We start from the raw sequence: 21,164 nt of genomic DNA, 5'->3' as shown, positions 1-21,164 counted from the left end.
ATCAAATACAACTACCTCACTATGCTCTGGGTGGTACGAAGTAACCCATGGTAGGATGCTTCCCAACTCAGTGTTAAAGGTAATGGTGCATCCTGAGCTTTCTCGCTCTGCATCTCAATCCTGGAACTGGTAATTCTCTATGACTGACACCTCTGAGCGCCCATTCTCTCCTATCTCTAGGGAATACCTGAGGAGGTGAGGTTTCACCTTCTTACTCCCCGCGGCCCAACCCCCGTCCGCCCCTCCCCCGCCCCGCCCCTCGCCCCCCAGAGCTGAGACCTGGGCATGCGCATCAGCCGCAACATATTGGAGGGGAGCCTGCTGCTCACTCCCCTGCTACCCTCCTCTCTTCCCTCCCCGGACCGCTCTCATATTCCCGTTCCCACCCCCACCCCCCACTCCCGCCCCGCACCCGCCCCTAGCCCGGGCTCGGGGACCTGTCAGGCTGGTTTCGACAGCTGGGGAATTAACCTGTCCCGCCCATCCCTAGCCTCGAGCCGCGCAGGCTCCGCGCCTCCGCCCTTGTTCCCTCCCAGCTCCTCCGAGTGGAAGCCGCTACAAATGGCTTGAATGAAACGTGTGTGGGTTTAGTGAGTGGTGAACCACCAGGGGATCCCGTCTCCCCACAAACCAGTATCTCTCCGAGGAGGAGGCGAAGGAGTGGGAGGAGGCAACGAGCGGAGAGTCGAGCTTCGCGGGCGCGCGCGGCGGCTGGAGCGCGGGGGCGAGGCCGGGCCACCTCCCCTTCCCGGCCGCTCACTGCCTGGCCCGCGGCGGTTCCAGGCACCACCCTTCCCGTCCGGGCTGCGCCCGCTGTGGCAGTGACTAGCTCCCGCGGCTAGCGGCACTGTCCACCGACGAGCGGCGCCCTCTTCTCCCGCTTCTCCCCACGATTTCCTTCTCTGCGGCGGCACGCCGTCCAGCAGCCCGCTTCGCCCCGTCGTCAACTTTGAGCTGGAGGAGAAGCAACTTTGGCAGTGGCCGCGGGGTTGGAATCCCGCTTCTCCTCGGCAGCAGTAGGCTCGCAAGTCGCTGGGGTTAGGTGGGGCAAGAGTTTCGCCGGCGCATCAGCGCTGCTTCGGACTGTTTGCAACGTGTTTCCAGCGAGCTGGGAGCGGGGTTGTGACTGCGAGTCGTCTGGGGGAGGGGGACTTGTTTTTCTTTTCCTCTAGAGACCTCGGCTTGCAACTGGATCAAACGCTGTCGAAAGGATGTAAATAGGCAGAGCAACTGTTACCAAGAAGGCCACCACCCCCACCCAAAGGCAGTGAGGAGTGTGGGGCTTCGTCTGGGCTCCCCCGAGTCTCAACAGTAATCAACAGTCAGGTGTTGATTGCAACTTTTCAAGGTCAGCCACCGGGAGTAGCCTATTCCCTCTAGGAACCTTAGAGGGCATACCTTGCTGGGACTCAACTTGGCTGAGAAATGCACAAGATGCCAAAGGAGGAAGGATTATAGGGGGCGTGTGTGTGACCCCCAAGACCGATCTTCCGCTATCACCGTAATCTCCGGTTCCCCGCTACCCGGGCGGGGGTGAGTATGTGACATGTGCCTATCTCTCAGCAGCAACTTCGGCAGCAGGTGTCGATCCTAACTAAGCAGGAGCTGCGGCTGCCGGGTGTGCCCTCACCAAGCCATGCGAGCCCCGGGCGCGCTTCTCGCCCGCATGTCGCGGCTACTGCTTCTGCTACTGCTCAAGGTGTCTGCCTCTTCTGCCCTCGGGGTCGCCCCTGCGTCCAGAAACGAAACTTGTCTGGGGGAGAGCTGTGCACCTACAGTGATCCAGCGCCGCGGCAGGGACGCCTGGGGACCGGGAAATTCTGCAAGAGACGTTCTGCGAGCCCGAGCACCCAGGGAGGAGCAGGGGGCAGCGTTTCTTGCGGGGCCCTCCTGGGACCTGCCGGCGGCCCCGGGCCGTGACCCGGCTGCAGGCAGAGGGGCGGAGGCGTCGGCAGCCGGACCCCCGGGACCTCCAACCAGGCCACCTGGCCCCTGGAGGTGGAAAGGTGCTCGGGGTCAGGAGCCTTCTGAAACTTTGGGGAGAGGGAACCCCACGGCCCTCCAGCTCTTCCTTCAGATCTCAGAGGAGGAAGAGAAGGGTCCCAGAGGCGCTGGCATTTCCGGGCGCAGCCAGGAGCAGAGTGTGAAGACAGTCCCCGGAGCCAGCGATCTTTTTTACTGGCCAAGGAGAGCCGGGAAACTCCAGGGTTCCCACCACAAGCCCCTGTCCAAGACGGCCAATGGACTGGCGGGGCACGAAGGGTGGACAATTGCACTCCCGGGCCGGGCGCTGGCCCAGAATGGATCATTGGGTGAAGGAATCCATGAGCCTGGGGGTCCCCGCCGGGGAAACAGCACGAACCGGCGCGTGAGACTGAAGAACCCCTTCTACCCGCTGACGCAGGAGTCCTATGGAGCCTACGCGGTCATGTGTCTGTCCGTGGTGATCTTCGGGACCGGCATCATTGGCAACCTGGCGGTGATGTGCATCGTGTGCCACAACTACTACATGCGGAGCATCTCCAACTCCCTCTTGGCCAACCTGGCCTTCTGGGACTTTCTCATCATCTTCTTCTGCCTTCCGCTGGTCATCTTCCACGAGCTGACCAAGAAGTGGCTGCTGGAGGACTTCTCCTGCAAGATCGTGCCCTATATAGAGGTAATGCCTTCCAGGGGCTCTCAAGCTATTGGCTTTATCTGTTTTCGGGATTATAGCATCAGAGAACTGCTGCTGGATGCACCTATCTAACTGAACGCCTTTCCTTTTTATCTGGGGCCCTCTTTCATTTCTCTTTCCAATCATTTATGCATGTATGTATATACAAAAAGAGGCAGCTTCGCTAAATCACCTTCAAATTCATCTGCTCCTGGGCTGTAAAAAAATGATGGTCTCACAATATACAGAATTGTTTGGAGTATAAATCTATCTCCCTGAATATGGTGTTATGCATATTTCTGATTTGGCACTTGTCAGAGATTTTAGGGTTAAGTAAATGGCCAGCCTAAGGTTGTCATCATCAGAGCCTACAAGGAAAAAAAAACAAAAAAAATTAGCATTTGTGTACTAGTTACCAAGTGCTTCAATGTGAGTTTTCCCCCAAGAAGATTATTGCATTTTTTCTTAAACAGCAAAGTTGGAGTAACATTTTATTGAAAGAAAGAAAGAAAGAAAATTATGTTTGTCAGTTGGCCTCATGATATATTAATAACCTCTCAAATTAGTTTAAGTGTCTGGCTGTCTTCCATGCTATCCCATCTAAATTCTTAAGTCATTTTTTGTTTCTGTCTTTTCCCATCTCGGTTTCTTAATTTTATTTTTGTGTGTTTGCGTGAACTTAAGCAAAAATAAGACTTTGGCCAGCGTGGCACATAATTTGTTTAACATTCTCAAAGTTATACATTTGTTATTTGTTATGGTTGGAAAGATTGGCTATTTTAAGGGATTGACCCTAAGACTAGAAAATTTCTTGGGAAGAAGGGGGCACATCTAGTTTCCAAACTTTGGAAACAAAAATCATTTTGAGTGAAATTGCATTGTTTCATCCTACAGCTAGTGTCCTGGCCCACTATTGTGGTAGGTGGAATTTGCTCTTTAAATGGCCTCTCTTTAAACACCAGCTCTTGGAAGGGGCCCAACTGTTTTGCTGCCAGTTGTGTTTTTAGCCAGCTGGCCCTTGATTTTCTCCATTCAGACTGTCCATTTCATTTATGGAAGCAGAAGAAGGGAAACTGTAAATATTCCGCAGCCCCTGATCCTGTCTGGCACCAGGGCCTGTGACACTATGTTCAACATTGTTCCAGGCCTAAAGCTGGGGGATAAGTAAACAGAAAACAGTACCTACTTAGACAGACCAAAGCTGGAGACGGTAAATAAGACCCTCTGTTATCTTGACAGGGATCAGGTGCAGGATCATTCCATGACTATGAAATCAGCTGTTGCTGCTTTAGCAGCGTCCATGATTTCTCCTGTTGCCAAGCTTGGCGTATCTCTGAAACATCTACTTTGTTTGGTAGACAATTCATTTTTGAATTGTGAAGGAGCCAGTTGAACTCATGTTAGAGAATATGTGTCTATTTACCAAACTGCCTCTTCAAGGTCAGTTTCAAATTTCTTTTTTTCTTTTTTTTTTTTTATCAGAAGAAATTGACTTATGCAAGAAAGAGACAAAAGTATAAAGCGGACAAGAGAGGTACCTCAATGACAGAGAAGTGTATTGGCTTATCTCACTGGAAATGTACTGGACATGTAGAAATCTGTATACACTAGAGGCAAAAACAATAGGACAGAAAAAGGAAATTGGGGAAAGAAAAATAAAAACACCAAAGTTCTTGAAAGAACACCTTAAAAGAAAAGAATATCAAATTCAGGAAAGATTATAAAAACTTTGGTTAATTTAATGAGATATAAGCATTTTGAGCAATGGCATTTATTATGTACTTATTTTAATTTTCTTTTTCCGTAATTCTGAGTTTGTACAAATGTAATACTTTCTTTCATTTGTATTTCACTTTTTAATTTAATCAGCTCCTCCTTAAGAGTGCTTTGTTTTTTGCCTCTTATTATTAGTAAAATCTTTTACTTTCTGTGTTTTTGCTTAACTTTTCCCCATCCTAGTAGCTTTCTCTATTTTTCAGTTATTAGTGCTAGCATTTATTTTTCTTAGAGAATCAGAGGCTTAAAAAATTCACTCATTTGTTTATTTTTTAAAATTACAGTATAATATACATTTTTACTGTTAAAATAGTGAATGAACATCTTAATATGTAGCATTTCTATATTTCTACCTAATCCTTATTACTCTGAAATAATTTTAGAATGGTTTATAAAAATAATTATTGGACGATATTGCTGGCTTCATAATTCCTGATTACTGAGAACAAGAACTACAGTCCAAATCTCAAAATAAAAGTGTGTCTCCAGGAGGCACTGATGTTTTCACAAAAGTAAGAGGTATTTAGGGTTTCTCCTACGTTGGGTTCCTGCAAAAACAGGCCCTGAGATGTAGATTTATTGGGGCATCAAGTTTATTGGGTTGTGCTCTCAGGTTCAACCTATTAGGGAAAGAAGAAAGCAGGATTGGGCGGGCAAAGGGAGAAGTTGAACTGTGATGCAATTGCCACAGAGACCTCAGCTGACACCATTAGGAGCTTTAGGGCTGGGATGGCCATGCAGCCATATCCCAAATTGAGGCAAGAGGGCTCAGCCTTTACATCTCTTTATGGACCAGTTATTAGATGTAAGACATTGGATGCAAGCCTGCTCCCAGAATGGGGTATAACCTTAAGTTGGGTGGATCTCTTTGGTCAAGGGCAATTCCTAGAGAGGGATGCAGCTAAGCACTGTCAACCAATAGCCCCAGCAGCTGGAGGAATCAGTGCTTCATTCTTGAAGGACTTTGGAGGGAGCTGTCTGGATGGAAAACCACAGCATCCACTACAGTAGTTTTTTGTTTTTTGTTTTTTGTTTTTTTTTTTTGAGACGGGGTCTTGCTCTGTCACCAGGCTGGAGTGCAGTGGCACGATCTCAGCTCACTGCAACCTCTGCTTCAGGGGTTCAAGCTATTCTGCCTCAGCCTCCCAAGTAACTGGGACTACGGGCACGTGTCACCACACCCGGCTAATTTTTTTTGTATTTTTAGTAGAGATGGGCTTTCACCATGTTGGCCAGGATGGTCTTGATCTCCTGACCTTGTGATCTGCCCACCTCTGCCTCCCAAAGCTCTGGGATTACAGGCGTGAGCCACCGCGCCCAGCTTACAGTAGCTTTTGAACAATCATGTTAAATCAGACATAGATAATGTTCTAATCCAACTCCCTCATTTTAAAGATGAAATTTGAAGCTCAGAGACTATCCTAAACATATATACCTGGTCAGTAGCCACCAGACCCTTGGTCTCAATGCTTCATGTTTATATTTGCTGATTAGACCAACCTGTATGAAGCACAAGCTTTATCCAGTGAGTGTTTTCTTTTCCTTTCTGCTGCTTGGCATCAGAAAATTTTTTTCTTTTTTTTATCCACTAGACAGGAAAAAATAAAAAACCGTAAACATCATTTGTTATATAATGAAATGTATAGCTTCTTTTGTTTCTCATAAACTGTCAGTAAGTTCTGCAATTGGTAGTTAATTAAAATTTTTTAAATTGCAGTAATCTGAGACAACTATACTTTTTAATTTGCCTAGCATGATGACTTTAATGACCAAAAAGTTATATAGGTTAAATTTTATGTTCTTGAAATCATGAAGTATGTTAGATTGGTGAAGGACATTACAAATACATTTGTTCAAACTTTCTCCAAATCCCCTTCCAAAATTTTGTCTCTGACCTCAAGACTTTTAAAAATTTTTTGACCTCTTGTCTACTTTCATATTTCTAAATTTTGCCATTCCTTCACTTGTTACTTTCTTATTTTATTTCTTGGCTATTTTTCCTTTCTTTAACTATGTATAATACCTTCTTATAGATTTATGATGTAGCATTCACCATTTTCCAGTAATGTGTTTAACCTTTTTCAGTGTTTTTATTTTTAATTTTTTCGTAGTTAATTTTAAATTTTATTCTCAATAGATTATGATTGAATTTTATAATTTTTCTCTCCCAGCTTCTCTTTTGCTTTATTTTTCTTTTCTACCACAGTTCTTTCTCCTGTACAGCTTGAGTGTTAGCATAATCTGAAGGGAATCGTGGGATTTTGGGGAAGATTTGGGTTTGTGTAGAAAAATATGAGGTACTTCTTGAGTAAAAACTATACTTTTTCTAATTTTCATTCAACTCCTCTTTCTATTTTAATTTGTTGGCCTAAAGCTTGAGGATAGCACCCAGCTTCCAAGGTCTATTGTGAGAAAGGAAGTTTTATGATGTTTAATATTGCTGTGAGTGAGAATGTTCTGGGAACTGTTGTAGTTGATGACTTTTCCCTTTCTATTCCAGGATTATGACATCTTTATGGCCTAATAATAAATCTCATAAAGTCGAAGGACAAATGAAATGGTAGGAAAAGCCGGATAGGAGAGAAGAAAATTTGGATAGATGATGGCCATCCTCCTAGACACATCAGTTTAAAGTGGTTTATTACTTAGTCACAAGAAAAAAACTATACTCAAAACAAAACTTGTATATGTAGTGTGCTTTTATGTGTATTAGGGGAGGTGGAGTTATGTGTGGGTGTGGATTGCAATAGGAGAATGGCAGAGGAGTTCTCTACCATACCTACCATTCACTTAGGAATCTAACAAGTGTTTAAAACCAAATAATTTGGGCCAGGTGTGGTGGCACACCCCTGTAATCTCAGCACTTTGGGAGGCCTATGCAGGCCGATTGCTTAAGCCCAGGAGTTCAAGATCAGCCTGGCCAACATGGCAAAACTCCAACTTTACAAAAAATACAAAAATTAACGGGAGGTGGTGGTGCATGCCTGTAGTCCCAACCATTCAGGAGGCTGGGGTAGGAGGATTTCTGGAGCCTTGGAGGTTGAAGCTGCAGTGATCCATGATCATGCCACTGCATTCCAGCCTAGGTGACAGAGTGGGACCCTGTCTCAAAAAACAAAAAAAATTCAAATAATTCAGACATCAAATATGGCAACTGGAATGAATCTTTGCTCATTATTTAATGGAAGTCAGAATCAAGGTATCATCTGACCCAGATCCCAGATAACAGATTAAGGTCTGTTTGGACATTAATTGGAGGTTTTGAATTATCGAGATTCTCTTTAGTTTAAAGAACCCACACCTTCATGGAGTGTTGTAGAACAGAAGGCTTCAAATAATTATAATGAGATAACCCCAGATCTAACTGTATTTTTATTTTACTGGGATAAAACTCCTGCACAGAGGTGGAGAGAGAATAAAGGGAACATGTCTTACCATGGCCTCTGGTCTGGGAATAATTTGTGACAAGTCTAGAATCTTTTCTAATGAGAGGAACCAGCTTCTCCAATGACTTTAGCAATACTGGTTTTAAGTTGAGTGGAACAAATGGCTCTTTCATTGCCTTTGATCGTAGCTAGCACTGACAAGAAAGAAAGGGTTTTTGGAGGTTGAAGATGACAGTGCCATACAACTATCTGATTCTACACAGATTTCCCTAGAACGCCTGTATTCAAGTAATAGAACATTTATCATGGCATATGGTAAATTTTCTTTGAGAGGTGGATTAGTCATTAGGTATTCTGCCGGACTTTTAAGTGGAAATTTACTGTTTTATGAGCAATTTTAAAGTTACTAATAGTATTCTTAGGGAAAATGTGCTCAATATATGAGAATGGTGCTGAACAAATATTTTATGACTTCCCATTAATCTTTTAGTAATCATTTTATATATTCCCATGCAAATGAAAATATTTAGCTGATGACTCTAACAGGAAGAAAAGTGTTTCTTAGAGTGTGCTTTTATTTATAACTCCATTTCTGAATGGTGTATGGTAAAGTTAACTGAATTTGGATCTTCCACAAGAAAGAAAAGCTTTATAATATTCAAATAAGAAATCCAAATAGTTTCCTTTGCCATTGATCATAATGAGAATGTTTCCTTTTCTAAAGCTTGTCAATGAAGTATAAATAGGAAAATTGATTTTTTAACTTCCCTACTATAGACATTGTCTGGCATTCAGCTTTTAAGGATTATATATAAAACAGCAGCACCCAATAACTGATTAAAGAACAATTTGAATAATTTATTATTTTCTGTAATCCTTTTCCATAGGTGTCATCATTCGTTCATTTGTTCACCATTCATTGATTTATCAAATGTTTACCTGGCTTTTCTTTTATGCGAGGTACTATTAGGAGTGGGCAGGAGAAGAAGGCAATACAGGAAGAGGGGGAAAAGTTTCCAAAGATGAATATCATAGATGAGCCACTGCCATTAAAATTACAGAAAAGTAAAGTAATGTTCTACACCATGATGAATATTATAATAGAGGTTTGAACAAAGCATCGTGGAAGCTCAGAAATGGCACTGAAATGGGTCAAGTCACAGTTGTGCTTGTTATGACCAGAGATGGAGAAATTAAAGGGAAAACTGTGCTCCCTCTAATTCTTTTCAGTTACATTCTTACTATTAATCTTCATAAATGCCTATACAGCCTAGATCCATGATGAAAAGTTACAAATGTGAAAATCTTTTAATTCTTGCTTTTTTGTTTCCTTTAGCTTTCCCAGGATAGAAAGTCCATAATAATAATTGGCAAAATAATTCAGCAAATAGTTCAGTTCTAGAAATTTCTTTTAAAATATGGAATTTGTGCCAGTGCCTAGGATATCTATCTCTGCTTTACAATTAGTCCTTATTAGCTATAAGGACACTAAATATGTCAAAATTAAACATTTTATTTAAATGAATGGCTTATTTGGCAATGTAATAACAGTATATTAAATTCAGTCCTTTTCTTCTGAAAAAATCAAAACATATACAAATTGTTTAATTTGACCTTGGAGAACCTAAGAAAGAAGATGGACAAGGGGGATGCTTTAGACTCCATTGTGGAGTCGAGGAAAGGGGAACATGATGAATGGACTTTCTCAAGAATTGGATTAATCTCCCAAGCACATAATCAGAGTGAAGATTTATTCTGAGCTCCTGAGGGCTTCCAAGGTATCCTGCCATGTCAGCAAAGTATCCTTCCACAGAGACAAGGAGGCAAATGTGTCTGCAGAAGTAAAACAGATATGAGTTTATAAGTTTACCGAAGGCTGAGTGGGTGAGGGTCTACCTTTGCTTTCATACTTAGGCTGCATGGACCTTGATACAATGTTTACACCTTTAACGGCATTTGTCTTATGTGCGGCAGCCTTTTAACAGTATCCCATTGGAAGCACATGGACCTGTGTCTGGGATGTAGATTGTGGGAGAGGGATGGGAAGGCAGCTATGCAGTGCAGTTTGTCTCTGCCTCTGCACTTCTGCTCCATCCTCCAGGGATGCGCCTGTCATTTCACTTCCCTTGAATTGACCTGCCAAGGTCCAATAATGAACTCAACCTTGTTGCCAAGACTAACTCTTAAATATCCTAATTGGAATAATATTCTTTGTGCCAGAAGAGATGATCTCATCCAAAATTTCAGAGTGGAGTTGAGAATGGGATTACTGCAACGTCAAATATGGAGGGTCTTTTTTTATTTGCAGAGTAAGTGTAGGTACTTTTCATAAACTTCCATAAAACGCAGGATATGATCACTGTGCCAGTCTTGTTCTTGAGACAGAATACTTTCCATTTGTGAATTTGTAATAGTTTTCAGTGTTATCTGTCTGTACACTTGAATAGTTCATAGCATTCATTAATGAGGCCAAGGTCATTGATTTGATCCCTGCCTAGAATGAGACATTCTTATTAGGTCTGTGACTCTACTCAGGGATGTTACTTTTTTCTTTTTTTCTGTCAAAATAGCCCCTTCCTCATCAATTCCCATCTTCAGGGCCTATCTTTACTATTGTCTTCCTAATTCAAATCCTTTTTATATCGGAAAAGCATCTGATAAGCCAATTTGCATCAAGATATGCAATTTAGAAATAACTGCCTTTTGTAAGAAGATTGAATCAAGAAAGAAATTTCCTTAACAGACTACCAATAGTGAAATTTTGGTTAAAAGCAGATAAATTTTGTCCTAAAATATGGTTTCTCAATTTTATTAAAATCATGATGACCTAACTATACATAATTTTGTTTTTAGTTTGAGTTCACAATCATGCAAATCAATATCATTAGTCAGAAAGGGAAATAGGTAAAAATGTGTTACTGCTTTTTGGAAACTCATCAGAACCCCAAGGTAAGGAACTGAAATTCCAGGTCACTTTAAGATTGACTAGGAACATCATAATAATACCAAAGATTGAAAACTGGACTGTGGGCTTGGGGGAAATATTACATTTTGAAATGATTTTGTAATTACTGAGAATAAACATGGAATCTTTAGAATCTAACATAGATGGTTTATATCTTAAGACAAAATGTTGCTAATCTTGCTTCATTTACATTTTTATTTTAATAAACACCTGACAGATTGATAGGAATTATAACATGTTAGGTTGTAGTTAAATGAATTTGTTTAACCATATAAGGAATGTACTGTGCTATAGATATCATAATTGGTAACAAACCTTAATTCAAGATAGGACTATAAAGGAAAAGAGGATTTATGGAATCAAGACAAGTTTTGGGAGAATATGTTGATTTTTAAATAGTCTTAAATGGCTTTTAAAATAAGGAAAGCGTGGTATCAAGCTTAGGCAAAAGAAGAGAAGGTGGAGAATGAGGCAGTAAGGACAGTTGATAGTTGATGCTTTCAAAATATTTTTCCCCCACGGCATTGGGAATCACATGTAAATGGAATAGTCTGAGTATATTAGAAATAAATGGTTATTTATTATATGTGGGCATATCAGACTAAATATCAGTTGATAAGTATAAGAAGTCTTCTCTTTGACTGTGGAACAGTGGCTGCCAGAGTTCTGTTTCATTCCAGAGAGTGCACAAGCAGTGTGTGCGTGAATGTAAGGGGTGAGGAAAGTCTCTCCTTCTCTGCTTTTGGTTTAGAAATACTAATCAAAGTGTGTCACTGCCATAGTATCATGATCTGCATACACTCCAAAATTAAGACCTTTTGCAAAAGGTCATCTTATTCAGAGCAGTCTGATAAACAGTGGCTCTGATAAACTTGTTCCCCCACTCGTGCTCAAAAAAGTATCTCCCATGGGAAGCTGCCCTGAAATGCTGCAAGGACAAGGATAATGGAAAAATGCAAGAAGAAGCCAAAGGCATAGAAGCTCCAGCCATTTAGAGGTTCTACCCTGTGCTCATCCTGCTCTTTTCCTGACTGGTTGTTAGGCCTGTAACCACTGACATAATAGGTTATCATTCACAGCCCAAATGAATGGGTTTTCTTAACAATAATGCCCTTGTTTTGAGGGTTACTTGTAAACAAAGGACAGCACATAAATAGATGTACTTAAAGATTTTTTATGTAAAATATAAGCCAGCCTAGAATGCAGTTAACAAGAACTTGGTTAGAAATTTTCCTATTTTACAAAAACCAGTGTATTCTAGTCACTTCACTGTACTTGAGCATGTAGATTCAATTTCATAGGAAGGAAATTTTGCTTAGAAGGACACTGTTTCGTTTTTTCTTTTCCCATCGGTGTTATCACTGATTTGTACCGGAAAGTTTTGCGAAAGACACAATTTACTTTATGATTTGTATTTTATGGGCTCTGTGTTGTCTACTTCACATCTTACTCTCATTTTTAATCTTTTTTAACTTGTCTGCAGTTAGCTTCTGAGAAATGCAGCAGTAGCTAAGACAGGATCTCTGTAGATTACTGGTTTTCATAAAGCACCCATGGGCTCTTTCTTCATATCATTTTGAATGAACAGAGATTTAATCTAGCACAAAGTGGCTATGGTAGCCCAGGTTCCTCAGGTCCTGATAGTTGCTTTAAATTAGAAACTTGAGCAGTGGGAAAAATGAAATCTAGTTATATCTTGACTTATAAAGCATGCTTTTTACCTTTTATTAAGTATTTTGCCTTATAAGTTTCTTTCTGTTTGTATTATTTTTTTTAAGAGAAACCTAGGGAAACATGGGACTTGAAATTACTGGAAAGAGCGATACATTTTTTTCTTACTTTATCAAGAGATAGTTTCACTCTGAATCTTTCCCCAAAGTCATTGTTGTCATGTAACTTACTGACCGGGTTAATTTCCCATCGGGGTATAAAGTAGCTGTCTTAAGTTGCACAGCATAGGTGCTGAACCAAAATTTGGGACTCAGAATCTCATAAATACATGTTTAACAGAGGGACAAAATATTTGAAAGCTGAGGTATATTTATGGTTCTCATAACTACCAAGTTGGGTTTCTCTAAATTCAGTCTTGCCAGTGGTGATAAGGGACTAGATGAGGACCCGTATCATTTCCATGCAGGTGACTGTATTTGTACTCCTTCATTATCCTAACCAAACTACCTGTTTTTTGTTGGTTTCTTTCTGTAACAAAATTTAAAAGATAAGAAGCCATTCACAAAAACTTCCATTATATTTTCAAAATCCTCCATACTTTATAGGTTTTTTTTTCCCCACTTTGTGGTAGACTTTCATAGTGTATCATATCAGCATCCACAATTAGGGGAGAAATACATATTACCTTGCTCCTTATTAAGAAAACTGAGGCAAGGAGAAGATGAGAACTAATCTGTCAGAGTATTGAATGTCGCTTGAATATTGAACATCTGGAATGTCACTTGAAATATCTGGATCATTAAATTGAGCCAATTGCATCTTGACTGTAATTAGGAATAAACCTTTTTAGATGACTTCAAAATGGAGTTTTGTTAGAAAAACATTCAAAATATAGAATATAATAAAATTATTTTATAATATGAGTGTTTTAAGCCCTTAGTATTCATTCTCCAGTATCTTATAAATCTCCAAATGAGCAAATATTGTAATAGCATAAATTTTACCCCTAAAATTATCATTATAAGAGAAAATTTATCTATTATCTCTATATTATCATTTAAGAGAAAACTTAAGAAACCCATCCAAACTTTAAATGATTTATTTAATGATTTTCTAAATGACTAACATATAAAGCTAATGGCAATCCTTCCTGGGCTATTTTTTTTTCCTACACAGGAGCAAACTTTTACAACTTTACGAGGGTTACTATGTATGTCAAGAGCAACAAAGAGTACATTTAGACATGAATTCTGGGTGGTCTTCGAGTTCTCTTTCCTTTTTGTACCATCCTTGTATCCCACGGATTTAAATAGATACTTCAGTTAAAATACAAATCATGACTGTACTGCATTGTTAATAAACAGTCAAACTGACAATCACAAGGTTATCCTAGTCTAATAGACTAAGTAGGACATAGATGATATTTGCAAAGAATTGGATCATATCTCTTGAAATGCAACTATACATCAGGAGAGGTTTTATAATTTGGTCAGCCTGTAAAGTTAGTTAGACATCTGTAGCAATTTCCCTAGGAGATACTGTGAAATTATGTTTGTCTTCCAATCTTGTTAAACTAGTGATTCTCAACTGCAGTCTCCAGGCAAACGTGGATATGTCCCAGATCAAGGGGAGTCACAGTGAGCATGCCAGAAACTGTTAGTCAATCCTCTCTGCCTAGTAGACTGTAATGAGTCATTCCATATATAAAGCAACTTGCTGGCTGCATGGTAGCAGGTGGGAGATAGTCGAGAAGTTCTGTCATAGATTCCAAACCTCTTGAGGATAAAATTCCTGCTTTATTCATCATTGTTCCCAGCAGCAGCTACAATATATTTTATAGATTCTCTCTCTTTCTCTCTTAAAAACAAGACACACACACATACAGCATTGTGCTAATGCAGTGGTCTCTTTGCTAGTAATACAGTGTTCAATAAAGGCATAATAATGGGAACAGTTTAGGGGTGATCAAGAAGAATGACCCTAAACCCCTCACTTTGGTGTCCAAAGCCTCACTGCTCCACATGTGGGCTGGGTGGGAGCTGAAGGAGCTTTATTGTTGTTACTCTGGGACACAAAGAAAAGCAGAACATTGTTGTTTGAAAGATCTTAGAGTTGTTTATTTTGATTCCTTTCCATCTCTGTATTCTAATGCCAATTCTCTCAAAATGCTCAATATCTTATTTTCCCCAATAGTTAAAATTTTGTTTCTATTTTTCTGCTGATCTTGAAATTCTCAAAATTAATAGTCTTGTCTCTGAAAAGTGTTTACAGTTCTGCTTTTGTTGCTGTTAATTATTCCTCCCATTGCAGTTTAATTAATAAGAGATTGCATCTTACTCATTCAGTCTCTCAGGATGTTGCTTCAAAGAACTACCCATCTAAGCCAATGCTTAACAGCTTTACTCCTGAGAGCATATTTCATGGTGATATTGAATTTTAGCAATCAGATATGGTCATTAAATGCAGAAGATCTGGCGTTCATGATGCAGTTTTATAATTGCACATAATTGCACTATTCATCTTAGTAGAATTTTTAATAAGCTGCATGTAAACAAGTATATTTCAAAATTGTGATAGAAATCTTTTCATGTTGCTCCAATATCTAGGAATTTTAATTACATGGATAGATTTCATGTTTGGGTAAGAAGAAATTAGAACGCCACTCATTATTCATATGATTTTTATCAATTAATTCCTGAGGTGTGCAGTTACTACTTTACACATATTTAAAGCCTCCTATAAATAATTTGGAAAAGTACTGACAGGGCCTTTGTACATTTCTTGCTCTTTCACACCATAAAATGTAGTGCGTAAGTGAATTTACAGAAAAAAGATCTGAAGTAATATCACTGCAGGCAGTGGCAGCAGGAGAGAGTAGATGTCTAGGACTGGCATTTGGGATGCAGTTGCCAAGAGCAACTGCATCTCAAGTGCTAGCTGCATTTGGAGCAGTGCTACTTTCTTTGGCTCCTTCAGCAACTTTCTCTGTTGCTCTTGTGACCTTTCTGGACTGTTTACCCTGTTGCAGCTGGATCCTAACTGCAGAGAGTACTATCAGAGAAAAGTTCAATTTGAAAACAGAAGCCTGGATGTAGGAGCTTTTTGAAATTTGTATATGAAAACTGGGGAGGATTCCTTAATTCATGATTTATCAAAAAGACTACAGATCATATATGTTTGAGCTTTTGACTTGGTACTAAAGCTTTTGGGAATATGACTGAAGAATTGAGCATCCTCAGATAAAACACAGTGTAGAATTCCTGATGATAAGTTGGAATACATGTAAATCTTGCTTAACATTTGTCCTGGCTTTTGTTGTCTTATGAGATTGAAGGTAAAGAACCTGGAAAAACATTGTTTTGCTTTCTTAGGCAGTTAACATCTTCTAATTAAGAGCGGATGTGCAGCACAGCTTCTGATATCTAAGGAGTTGGTAATCTAACACACCCATCTTAATACATGTCCACCGGCATGCATTTGCCGTTACCTTTCATTAAAGACTTTGTAACTCCTGGAGTTAGGTATGCAGTTACTAGCATATGTGATAATTGATCCATATTTTTTCAATCTGTAGATTTAAAACTAGGGAGATTAATAGAGAAGATGCTATCTTTTGTGCATTGTGTGTTCTTTGCAAGTAATGATAGAAAACCACCAAGCAAATAGATGTTCTGAGCCTCTAAAAGATTGCCTCTCCTCAGAGTCTCCAGTATTTTTATATTACTGAGCTTTCCTTTTAATAGAAATCCTGTTTGTGATTTCAAAAGGATGTATAGCATAAACTTTGGAAGCCTTGTATTTGTGGACTCACTCGGGCTATAAAGTGACGGGGAAGCATGCACAAAGATTTGCCTTAGTGAAGATGGCACGAAAGCCTTGACGAGGGTTTCTGATAGTTTAAGAAGTTTTGTTTTGTGTTTGACAGACTTAGGAGAAATGAATCAAAACATTTGAAAAACTAATATACAAATGTCAAGTTTCAAAAATCTATATACTAAGGTACTGTAATTTCTACATGATACTGTTTGATACAGAATTTTAGGAAGTGGCCAGCCGTTCTTAGATGTCTTTAAATGTGGCAATTACTGGCATTTTAAAACATGATCATAAGACAGTTGTACAATGTGGACCTCATTTTTAGAATTATTTTGTGCCTCTAGCATAGATGCAAAACAAATTTTCATCAATGTGAACAATTTTTAATTTGAAGGTTAATTATTAAAAGATGAAAGTGGAGATTATTTTTTGTCATTTGCAGTCATATTAGGTTGATGTTTCGTATGCCAATGTTTATGGGAGACATTCTGAAAAATTTGGAGAATAAGAATTGTGGTTATCAGCCCAATTGTGCCTCTTTATCTGCACTGACTAGAGCTTTGCTAGCCATATTTTTTTTTTCATTTTTGCTTTTAATATAGTTAACACCTCATTATACCTCATTTTCAGACTGTCTCCACTACTAGTTATGAGAGTAGTCAGGGCATAAATACAATGTCCTTATTTTCCATATTAGAACTAGTAGATGCCGTCTGATATGTAGTGTATAAGGAGGAAATATTTGACATTGGAACTGTCAGAATCCACAAGGCAAGTTGCCATAGCTCTGGGGAGAGTGACAGCTTGAATGTAGTAGATAAACAACTAATGTTTTGAGTACTAAAATTGTATGACAAATGGTTTCCCTTTTGTCACCATCATCCCTTTGACTTTTAAAAAATTAGATATTAACATTATACTTACATTTCCCCTGCCCCTTTACCAGGGAATAGCCTATAACCATGCTTCTTAAACCTTCCTACCAGCAGGCAGGGGAGAGCACATGCTTATATTCAAGTTGTCTGGGATGTAGACCAAAGCATTCCATCCACCCAGGGAGTTTTCTTTTAGTCTCATATTTTATCTGAAACGTTATTAACATTTTACCTCCTACTCATTGTTCTTGTTTAAATATATAAATAATGACTACATTTATTACATATTAAATTACTTAAAATTTCCCCAGAATATTTAAGTAGGTTTAATATTGCCAGGTGATTGCTGTGTTTATGTTGTAACTTTGAGAACCATCGTCCCCATCTTGGTTGACTATGATATGCTTGAGGGAAGGGACTGCTTCTTGTAACTTTCTATTTTCTCGATACCAAGCATAGTGCTCGGCATAGAGTTGATATAAATAAATGTGTGCTTGTGTTGGATATGTATCTGTTTGCCCCATTTGAGTACATGTACAATGCTTAATAAATGTTTTATAAGTAAATGAAATGATAGCATGCTTACATTAGGAACATGTGTTTATATTCCTGGAAAGCCTCTATGTGAAAAAAAATAGGTACATATTTTTGGTTCTTAACCTTTAAATGTTGATTTTTTTAGATGTCTGGACCATATGCTTATAAGAGCAGTGCCTTTTTGAATATAGTTTTTCATGTGGTTATTGTCAAAGAGTTTTATGCTCCAAAATTTTCCTGTGTTTGGGATATCTAGACATTCTTTTTGGCTATTTTCTGCATATTTTCTTGTATTTTTACATGTTCTATTTTAGTATCTCCTATTTCTTTAAATTTGATGTACATACCTATTTTATGATAAATATACTTCTTATGCCTGATTCTGTATCTTTGGCATATAAATTCATAGTGGCTCATTGTCTCTTGCATATTGTGGCTTTTGATTTTGTGAACCCATGTCCCTTGAATTTTAACTATAGGATTTTTTGAGGCCTGGTTTTAAAGTGCATTCTTCCAGAGAGGATTTATGTTTGATTTTAACCAGGTGCCTGGGATTATTTTAAATTGTATTTTGGGTTTTCTGAGCCACGTAGATCCTGGAAATTCTGATCCTAACACCATGTAAGTTCAGGCTCCCAGTTAGAATTTGCCATTTTTTTCCCTCCTTTTCCCCCAGTTCATCCAGACCCAAACCCTGTCATCCAGGCATATTTCTTCATTATCTCTCTTTCTTTTTTCCCTTTACACCTCTAAAGATGTCAGCATTTGAGGAGTTCCAAATTCATAGGGAGTCTTTGACCCAATCCCCACCCACATTGGCCCCAGCTCTGTTTCCTGTCTCTGTGCACCTGGGCACCTTGCCCCATTTTTCTAGCTAAAACTAACTTGAAACCCTCACCAGGATTGGCAGGTGCCCCTAGGGCAAACACGCAGCATGAAGAGGGAGGGGTCTCTGGCCCGTTTGAAATTTGTTTCCTTTTTGATTTTGGCCTCTGGAGAATTTCCCTTTCCTGTTTTCCATAAGTATATGCCTTTGAAAATAATATTGTAATACTTTATTTTGCATTTAGGAAAAATTAGAGGAGCCCTCCAATCATTTAGTCCATTGGAGACAATAAGCTCTTGAGTGTTTGCTGTGTGTAAGGCACACTACTGACCCTCACACTGGAAAACATGAGCATCCTGGTCAGCAATGAAAATGGGAATTTCTGCACTACCCTGACTCCTTATCTAGATCTCCTAGTGGCAGACATTTTCGTGGTGAATAAAATTTTTAGTGTATCTGGGTTCTGATCTATAATAAAAAGGGATTGGACTAGCTGATCTTTATGGATCCTTCCAGTCCTAAATGTTCTGCACTCCATGACCCTCAAACCACTGCAGTGTGTTTTCTTTTTTTATGCTTACAATGATTCAGCTGACGTCCTGAGCCCAGTTACCCATACCTCATTCTGGAAAACTGTTCTCTCTCTCTCTCTCATTTTTATTTATCCATATTTTTTTTTACAGTTTTGCCAATCTGCATTTATTTCCTAGTGCTTTGATCTTTCGGGGGACACCGGGAATAAATGTCTTCTATGTTCCCCCACAGGTCGCTTCTCTGGGAGTCACCACCTTCACCTTATGTGCTCTGTGCATAGACCGCTTCCGTGCTGCCACCAACGTACAGATGTACTACGAAATGATCGAAAACTGTTCCTCAACAACTGCCAAACTTGCTGTTATATGGGTGGGAGCTCTATTGTTAGCACTTCCAGAAGTTGTTCTCCGCCAGCTGAGCAAGGAGGATTTGGGGTTTAGTGGCCGAGCTCCGGCAGAAAGGTGCATTATTAAGATCTCTCCTGATTTACCAGACACCATCTATGTTCTAGCCCTCACCTACGACAGTGCGAGACTCTGGTGGTATTTTGGCTGTTACTTTTGTTTGCCCACGCTTTTCACCATCACCTGCTCTCTAGTGACTGCGAGGAAAATCCGCAAAGCAGAGAAAGCCTGTACCCGAGGGAATAAGCGGCAGATTCAACTAGAGAGTCAGATGAACTGTACAGTAGTGGCACTGACCATTTTATATGGATTTTGCATTATTCCTGAAAATATCTGCAACATTGTTACTGCCTACATGGCTACAGGGGTTTCGCAGCAGACAATGGACCTCCTTAATATCATCAGCCAGTTCCTTTTGTTCTTTAAGTCCTGTGTCACCCCAGTCCTCCTTTTCTGTCTCTGCAAACCCTTCAGTCGGGCCTTCATGGAGTGCTGCTGCTGTTGCTGTGAGGAATGCATTCAGAAGTCTTCAACGGTGACCAGTGATGACAATGACAACGAGTACACCACGGAACTCGAACTCTCGCCTTTCAGTACCATACGCCGTGAAATGTCCACTTTTGCTTCTGTCGGAACTCATTGCTGAAGGACAGTACTTGGTTGGGTCAGATTTATTTGTTTGATTTTCATATCCCGTGAAAGTTTTTAATTCATATTTTTCCTTATAGGGAATAATGCAAAAAAAGAAACAATAAAGAAAGAAATATTAACTACTGTAGAACTGATTTTACAAATTAATATTTGTGCTTTGAAAAAAAGTTTCTATTTAGTTATTTAAGAAGAATGAGAAGGCCAATAGTTTTAGATCATTTTATCTGGTATGGTGCTAATATTTTATTTGAAAAAAGTTACTGCAACTTAACTTAAAATTGCTAACGTTTTTTCTTCTTTTAAAAATACAATTATTGTATATTGATTATAGCCATGTGATTTTGTAGGTTATTTTATATTTGAGTTGTGATTGAAAGTATGTTGTATATGGTATTGTGAGATGATTTGTACTTGGAAGCATTCACAAAGTAGCACCAAATAAATTACACTTTATTCTTTAATGTCATTGTCAATCTACTTTTAACCAATATTCAATAAATCTTCTAATTGCCTTAAAGATACAATTACTGGTTCTATGCACAATTTAAAACCGACCTTACTGTTTTATAACATATTTTCTTTTAAGGCAGGTAATCATTATGTTATAAAGAAGTTTTTCTAATAGCAGTATTTTATATGCATAATTCATAAAACTATGTTGTATGTTAAAACAAAGCTGTATTTTTAATATTCAGGTATAGATGTCAAATTACTTCTGAATACTTATAAAATATGAATAAATAGCAGAGTAGGAAGAAAGTTTATTTTTTAGAAAATTCACCTCTGAACTAGCACATAGAGCTACAGATTTTCCCTTGGGGAATTATGGGCAGAATCAAGAATTTTAAAATGCAGTTGTCATCTGATCTCCTCTGAACACTGACCTTTGAAGCTTTGTGAATCCTACGTAAAGCACTCTGAGTTCTAATTTTTCTCCTTTTGAAAAATAAACTTGATGAAATCTATACAACTTAATTTCTTTAAGTGCAATGAAAGTATAGGAGTGGAATAATAAAATATTTATATATTTTTATTAGAACATTCTACCTTTAACTTGATACTTCATA

The 21,164-nt window shown here is 39.3% G+C and overlaps 1 protein-coding gene across 1 annotated transcript; it reads left to right on the top strand.

Annotated features, from left to right (window-relative positions):
* The first annotated feature begins 447 nt into the window (after positions 1-447).
* On the top strand, positions 448-20,621 carry GPR37 (G protein-coupled receptor 37). The gene is made up of 2 exons (XM_003815458.5): positions 448-2,659; positions 19,274-20,621. The coding sequence occupies exons 1-2, from the start codon at positions 1,637-1,639 to the stop codon at positions 20,090-20,092; spliced, it is 1,842 nt and encodes a 613-aa protein (XP_003815506.1). The 5' UTR covers positions 448-1,636; the 3' UTR covers positions 20,093-20,621.
* The last annotated feature ends 543 nt before the right edge of the window (positions 20,622-21,164 follow it).

This window comes from Pan paniscus, chromosome 6, assembly GCF_029289425.2.
Source record: "Pan paniscus chromosome 6, NHGRI_mPanPan1-v2.0_pri, whole genome shotgun sequence".
Classification (NCBI taxonomy): domain Eukaryota; kingdom Metazoa; phylum Chordata; class Mammalia; order Primates; family Hominidae; genus Pan; species Pan paniscus.
The sequence above is the reverse complement of the archived record's forward strand: the minus strand, read 5'-3'. Positions and strand labels throughout refer to the sequence as shown.